The sequence below is a fragment of the Littorina saxatilis genome, linkage group LG7 (genome assembly GCF_037325665.1).
Source record: "Littorina saxatilis isolate snail1 linkage group LG7, US_GU_Lsax_2.0, whole genome shotgun sequence".
NCBI lineage: Eukaryota > Metazoa > Mollusca > Gastropoda > Littorinimorpha > Littorinidae > Littorina > Littorina saxatilis.
The window spans coordinates 35,381,383-35,389,734 of NC_090251.1; the positions used below are offsets into that span (position 1 = coordinate 35,381,383).

Consider the following 8,352-nt stretch of genomic DNA (forward strand, 5'->3'; position numbering starts at 1 on the left):
TGTGGACAGCGGCCGAGTTATTCTCGGTCCTGGGTCGATGGCTGCAATAATCATTGCTGCCCTTGCCGTTGTCATCGCAATCGTCGGTGTCATCGTCTTTGTCGTACAACGAAACAACAGACAACAAAGAAACACACATGGACCACATATTCTCATTCAGAGTAACTCCAGGTACACTTACAACTTAGATTCTTTTTTTAAATGTAAGTTTGTCAGTATTGTTTCCGATGTATGATTAGTTTACTTACTGGTCGATTGATTGATACAAACACTGGTGGCTGGGTGGATGAATCGATGCATTTACTGTCTCATAAAGTTATGACTCTGCACTGTAGTGGTCTTTGCTTTGGTTTTCAGTTGCCGGGCCAAGTTACCAGGGAGTCCAAAATGAAGCGTTTGTCACTGATCAAAACGCCATCGAGCGAATTACTGTTTCCCATGTGTATGTTATGCAGTCTCGATATGATACCTTTTTTGTTCGAACATTACACATCGAGGCCACAAGTCACCGGCGTTGGACTGCAATGATTGCTGAGCACACGTGTTTCCCAAACTCCTGTGACCTCAAGCGAGATACGTAGTCGGCTATTACTCAGGGCAAGCAATCATTGCAACAAATCGTTAACTCCGATGTGTATGTTTTCAAAAGTTATGGAGTCATATCGAATGGACTATGCGTAGCATACACGTCATCACTGGCGGATCGAGGATCTTAAGGAAGGGGGGCCCACCCAAACGTTTTTGCACAAACTTGAGGGCGCAAATCGCCCGAATGCTTGGAGGTTCCGGGCTCCCTTTTGTCCCTGAAGGGGGGGGGGGGGGGGGGGGGCCGGGCACCCTTAGCTTCCCCGGAAATTTGTTTTTTTCAAGGAAGCAAAATGCTGCAATCTAGGGCCACCTGAGCTCAGAAACTGTCATGTAATCTTCTCTCTCTCTCTCTTTCTCTCTCTCTCTCTCTCTCTCTCTCTCTCTCTGGGGGCTCGACTTCCGGTGGTCGCTGTGGCAAGACACGAACACATTTGCTGTGTTAAAAGTTCGACATTTTCAGCAACAACAGCCACTAAGATGTCAGTTTTAGGCCTACCTAAAACTGTGGAGTCTATTCTGACCACCATTATCGCGGACCACGCTCTAATCTCCTGGAAGGTGACGGGCGAAGGCGACAAACCTGTCGTCGTGCTTCGCTTCAACTCCGCAGATCAACAAGATGGCGAGCCGACATTACCAGTGGGCGCGTGGAGACGCAAACCCCCGTCACAGATACGCCGCGACAAGAAAAGGGCAGAAGACAGGCGTGCTACTTCACGGACTGACGAAACAAGAACAGAAAACATTGTGACACAGTGCTCCACAGAAACAAACAAAAGACAGGAACAAGAAAATAAGGCAAGTGATAACATTGTTGACAGTAGGCATACTTCGCCATGCGGTCTATTTTTAGCCACCCCTGAGTTCATGCCTCCGTCACAACATGACAGTACACATTCCTGTGTTGACACGCCACGCTCTGCACGTGAGACAGACCCACCGCCTGCCACTTACACTAGGCGCAGTGGAGAGGAACATGTAAACAATAGAGACGACACCATGTGTTTGGGCGCAAGTGGTTGGCAGACCAAAGACTGTTCGCATGATAGTGCGGTAAATCAGACAGACGACAACAGTGAGAGTCTGGAACACATGGAAAAGATAACGTCTGAAAGAGGTATTGACATCAGACACATCAAGCTGCTGGCTAGTGAACTGAGAGACCGCCGTAAACAAAGACTTCTCCGCGATAGAAGAAGAAATGAATCTTTTGATACTGTTGTATTTGAAGAACATATTGGCACCCAGAGTTTGTACTGCAAAAGTGATGATGTTGTGCTCATGTATGATTTCAACACAGATCGTAAACGCTGGTTCTTCGATCAGTCAGACAACATGACCAAGATTCAGAAACATGCCATGTCGTGTCTTCGGACATTGCCCCCGATCAGCAAAGATCGGTACGCTGAATTGTACAAAGAAGAACTGGAAGAAGATCTGAGAATAGTGTCTCGCGTAGTCCGCTTTTACTTAGGATGAACAGTTTCAAACACCGTGATGTTTTCATTCTTGGTTCTCTAATGCTGAAAAGGGCCGTCACACAATATCTGTCACCACAGGGAAGAAAACAAAAGACTGAAGGACTGATCAAATCATGATGTTATGATGCATGGTATTGGTGTGCAGTGTGAGTCAAGGTATCCCTGACTCTGACAAATGCAGTGGACTCTCTATCGGACTTCCAGTAGCGAGAACTCTGCGCGATCGTGCATGCTTCGGTAAAGCTTTGTACTTCGACATCCCAACCCCACAACACCCTTTCGCTATAAACATGTGTTTTCGCGAATAAAACATTCTGATTCTGATTCTGATTCTCTCTCTCTCCCCTCTCTCTCTCTCTCTCTCTCTCTCTCTCTTTCTCTCTTTCTCTCTCTCTCTCTCTCTCTCTCTCTCTCTCTCTTTTTTCTCTGAAGGGGGGGGGGGGGGGGGGGGCCCTTATCCCCCGCCCCCCCCTAAATCCGCCACTGGTCATCGTCAGTTCTTTGCTGAGATCGTGGTTTGAACTGGTCGACTACGTGTTTTTGTTTGTCACCCTCAAGCGGGGCGCAACTCTTCCACAACGCTTGAACATCCTGACAGAGTTATTTTCAGAAAACCTTGATTTGGGCAAATGTGCTGCGCCCTCAGTATTTAATTTTCTTCGTGACGCTAAACGTGACGTGAACCTCTTAGTAGCCTGCTACACTGTTTGCACTGTATTGAACATATAACCTCTCGATTGCTGTCGGTTTGAACTTTGAGTCATCTTACATTTATTTATTTTTTCACAGATCACCTGGGTCAGGCAGTGGAACTTCCCTAGCTTTGACCAACACTAGTTTCAGACCAGGTAAGGGGCAGGGTTGACAATAAAGTTAACTTATAATACAATACAATATCATATCATACAATACAATACAATACAATGCAATACAATGAAATACAATGAAATACAATGAAATACAATGAAATACAATGAAATACAATGAAATACAATACAATAAAATACAATACAACACAGAGCAATAGAATACAATAAAATACAAAGCAATACAACACAATACAATACAATGCAATACAATGCAATACAATGTAATACAATGCAATACAAAAACAGTACAATATATACACTTCCACACACTTCAATACAATAACGTACACTACAGTGCAAATAAATAAATCAGAATACAATTCATAATATAATGCAACTCCAAAACAACAGTACTTCACTATTTCGAGTAAAGACTCCGCTTAATTAGAGTGACTGTAACATGCGTGCATATATATTATACACAATTCATATAATTTAGTTTCAACGTTTCCATATTAAACCTTATAACAAAACGTCGGTGTACAATACTCCAAAGTTTTAGCACACACCCTTATGAAAGAACAAGTATATGTTTTCCGCTCCTGATTACATCGCGCATTTTACATCGTCTTCATTGCAGAGCAAGCAGCAGCTAACAATCCCGCAAGATCGTCAGAATCAACCGAAATGTACTTGACACCAGAAAACACACGTGGTGGATTGATCAATCAGAACAACGGAGAAATCCCGGACGATTCACTGACCACTCAAACCAACCAGTACGAACCCCTGTCGCACGGAACCGACGAGAACAGGCCATATGAAACACTGACCAATCAGAGAAATATATATGAAACACCGACCAATGACAACAGAGATGACAAACCCTACGACACATTATTTGCTAGCACTAGAGATAGCGATGGCTATGAACTGCCCGTGGCGAAGACCGCTCTCGGCAAGCCTCGTAAGCAAAACGATGCAAATCACGTTTACAACAAGGAACTTAGTCGATAAATATCGACAGGGGGCCGACAAATGGTTTAAATGGGAAATGTGTGTATATGGGTGTGGGTTTGAAACAAACAAACAAACCAACCCATGTGAACCCCGGGCCGCAGGCCTTCGATGTAGTGATTGAAAAAAAAGGATGTTCTCAAATGGTTCAATTCTCATTTGGTCTGATTCTCAAATGGTACCGGTATACTCCCCCCCCCTGGCCGCAGGCCTAGGAGTAAAATTTTATAGACACTGACCTTCTTCCCAGGGGTCATTGACCCAGTTTTAGCTATGAGAGGTGGTTCGCCCAGAGGCTGTAGAGTATACTGGGGCGGTCTCTTTGATGTCTTGAGAGGAAACTTGGCCAGGGTAGTACATGCACCAGAACTGGTGGACACCAAGGACAAACATGAAATCGAAGCAGTTTGCTTTCAGAGGGAACGGTCGTCAGCAACTCAAACTTCTCTGTTTTCTTTTTTTTTAAATCTGACTTTCTTTGTGGCCCCCTGACTCCGCCCCCCTCCCTCTATAAGGACCCCCCTCCACAAGGACCGATTTTTGTCAACATTTTAAAGGTCGCTAGAGAGGGGTTCCACTGTATGACCTAACCGCTACTGGCAGACGGCCTCAATCTTCACGCGCAAAGACGAGATTAATAGGTGCTCGGTTTTGGTATTTTGAATTACATTACATTAAACCTTTGTTGGGTTTCATGGTCATGGCAACAGCCATAATAATATTACATGATGTATAATATCATATTTCAGCATATGTGAATTACATGTCATCATACTAAACTGTCATACATTTTTATTCCTACATTATTCTGATTGATCACAACCAAACCTACTATCATTGGACACATCCAAATGCAAGCGCCTGTTCTTGACAATTTAGATCAGTGCAATTTCCTGGGTCGGGCTTTGCCACAGACACTCACGGTTTGGCCTGTAGGTAAAATGTACAATGTATTTTCTGATTTGTGCACAAAAGCTTTTTTTCTTTTTTCTTTTTTTTAACATAACAATGTTTAATGTCACTGTATGTTTAAAAGACCATGGTCATATTTGTAAAAAAAATGTTAAATTAGAAAATAAATAACATTTTGGTTCATGATTTTTCCTACACCTGTGCTAAAGATAAGAAATAAAAATGTCGGGTATATAAGTCACTCAAATACAGCTACGTATGAATGGCTCGGTTTGAGTTTGTTGCAGTTGACCCTGCACAAAGCGACATATCATGTTTTTGTTGAACAATTTTGACGTCACCCCTCCCATAGGGTGACGTATTTCACAACTTCCTGTGTTACACAAACTCTGTGATGACCAATTTTGACGTCACCCCTCCCATAGGGTGACGGATTTCACAACTTTCTACAGATGAACAATTTTGACGTCACCCCTCCCATAGGGTGACGGATGTCACAACTTCCTGTGTACACAAACTGATGACGTATTTCACAACAAAATGGCGCTGCCCATGGTCAACCTCGAAACTATCCGTATAGAATGGGGGCGTCCTCGCCCCCATAACAATTAGTCAGCAATGACAGATATTGGTAACTAAACGGCGCCTTATTTTCAAACTATTTGCAGATTAGTCTAGGATCTGCCTGGGTTTGTTTTCTCTGTCATTGTAGTCTGCTTATGTTTATTTTCTTTACTTTTTGCGTACACGAAAATGCAGGACGTTTTGTTGAGGTAGGAGACAGAGTCTCTTAACTCGTAAAGAGTGTGGGTTAGTCCAGCCTCTTCATTTGGTAAAATGAAGCCCTTTTCAGGCCCTTTTGAGTTTTGTAAAGCACACCGAGCTCTAGTTTAAGTAATGTAATATCAAAATGTCTATGAAATAATAACCTGTAATGCCAATGGTTGCTTGTATGGCATATCATTACTTTTACCCCTAGGGAGATTATCACTTGCATATTTGTGTGTGAACTGTCTCAAACGTGAATATACTGCTTAGACTAGTTATGCAATGATTTAATTTAGGCGTTACTTGACTGTATGGATTATAATGTACGTCACCTTGCCGCTGCTGCCTTGATCAGTATTATTAAGCTTTGGGAAGATTTGTTTCTTCTCACAACGTTGTATCGCATGATCAAATACACTCAGTAAATATGATAGCATTACTGTTTTGCTGCCACTATTGTCACATCCTGTACTGTGTATTACAGTCTAAAGATATTACACATATTGAGCCATTTTGGAAAGTTGTGTTACGAATTGGACCTTAACACTTCGAGGGACATTTTCTGTACTGTAATTTAGAAACGCCTGCATGTATTTGCTCAAAACTGCTCCAAAACTATCCTGAATAATCCAGTGAATATTAATCACATAGTGATTTTCTTCTTTCACTCTCCTGTGTCATGAGTCCCGACTTCCGTTCCTCGACATATTTTATTTAGTCCTAGTCGCACGAATTTTTAAAATCTAAAATATAACAAACTCATGCACATTCCGTGCCATATGGGGCTAAACCCATATCCCGTAACGGGGTATTAACTGTTATATAATGGTACCATCACTCGAGGAAATGTCAGATGCCCAATGAACATAGGACAGTTTTAATCGTCAGACTTGGCGGTCATAGACATGACGACGACCACGACCACGACCACGACGACGACGATGATGACGACGACCACGACGACGACGACGACGATGACGACGATGATGATGATGATGATGATGATGATGATGATGATGATGATGATGATGCTGCTGATACTGGTTTAAGGTGCACTGTTTTGCTATTTATATTTCTATAGTTTTATCATGCTGGTTCTCTCTTTCCGTGTAGTGTGTACATATACACCTATTGTAAGGCTCCCTTCTTTTGAGATCTAATGTTTAACATTTCTAAGTCTTAACATTACTGGATCTGTCAAGTCCAGGTGCACGGAACCCCTAGGGCTTGCAGTCATGCCTCAGGCAGCTATTCGTTTGAAATCATACCAAGGTTCACTGTCTTTCATGCAATGAGTCAAAAACTACAATTTGTTTACGAATTAATGTCTGACTGCCACTGGGCAGGCTAAAGTCGCCCTCGACCAGGTTCACATCATGTCCCGCAGGTGAATTGATTACGTCAAAAGCCTACATGGAAGTCCATTAGTCTCGGCAAGAGGAAGAATTATGTATGTGTTGGGTACTTTACCTCCAGACATTGTGTGTGACTACGTAAGACCATTTTAAAAGATGGTATGAGGGTTCATGTGGGCATACCACATACAGCCTTTAGCCCAAGAACGTGTTCACGGGAAATGGTAATTATTTACTTGTTTGCGGGAGATGCGAACTGGCAAACCGCATACAGTTTTGTTTGGCTGTCACCACCTTCGCCGGCACTCGTTATCGACTACACACGGACGCACTCGTGGGTCCGTGCGGACCCAGAAGGGTGTTTGATTGCAAATATCTCCTAAACGAGTTGGAATTCTTTAATGAGCTTTTAGAAATGCCTCAGACACCTAAAACGCTATCATCTCCTAAAAGCTCATTACATTTCAGTGATAATTAATTAATCATACACGGTATTTGGAACAATTAAAATATTATGGGTCTGCATGGCCCCACGAGTGCCACGGAAGGGTTAGCACAATTTTCCTTCTTTGAGAAGTATGGGTCCGCACGGACCCACGAGTGCCTCGGAAGGGTATACACGCTTTTCCTTCTTTGAGAAGTATGGGTCTGCACGGCCCCACGAGTGCCTCGGAAGGGTATACACGCTTTTCCTTCTTTGAGAAGTATGGGTCTGCACGGCCCCACGAGTGCCTCGGAAGGGTATACACGCTTTTCCTTCTTTGAAAAGTATGGGTCCGCACGTCCCCACGAATGCTTCCGTGTGTAGTCTAAATTTGACCATTAATTAATTAATTAATTATCACTGAAATTTAATGCTCTTTAAGGAGATTATAGCTTGTTGGGTGTCTGAGGCATTTCTAAAAGCTCATTAAAAAATTCAAACTCGTTTAAGAGATATTTGCAATCAAACACCCTTCTGGGTCCGCACGGACCCACGAGTGCCGGCGAAGGTTAAAGGATCTGTGAGACAGTTGACGGTCATAAACATGACCTCTTTCTGACTCTTTCTTACCTCTTATGTTGTTGTTGTTCCATCTATCGCATCCATTTATGTTCAAGTATGCTGGTTTTTAACATTTTGCTTGACAGTGTTCAAATGCATGCACTGTTTTCATGTTCACAATTGTGCCGTCCCACACAACTTTATGTTGTATGTCGACAGTAACTTTCAGAGTGCCATTCATTTCTTCAATTTTTTTAAATACCGGAGCTTAATTCTTGTACATATGATGATCATGACACTACATTTCCTTCTGTTTTTATTTTCTTCTTCTCATGACTGCTTTATTTATTGTTGTATTGTTAGTTGTATTACGTCCTCGGTAAAATGTTATTCGCTATATCCATCAACTACATTTGAAGATTTTTTAAAGAGTAGGC

General features: G+C 42.6%; 1 protein-coding gene across 1 annotated transcript in view; it reads left to right on the forward strand.

The window, feature by feature from the left end:
* Nucleotides 1-4,941, forward strand: part of LOC138971301 (uncharacterized) — an 8,290-nt gene extending 3,349 nt beyond the window's left edge. The window contains exons 4-6 of the mRNA XM_070344020.1: nt 1-171; nt 2,859-2,917; nt 3,519-4,941. The exon at nt 1-171 is cut by the window's left edge and continues 25 nt beyond it. Coding sequence (XP_070200121.1) covers nt 1-171; nt 2,859-2,917; nt 3,519-3,895 — 607 coding nt within the window. The 3' untranslated portion in view covers nt 3,896-4,941. The remainder of the gene's footprint in view (nt 172-2,858; nt 2,918-3,518) is intronic.
* Nucleotides 4,942-8,352: the final 3,411 nt, after the last annotated feature.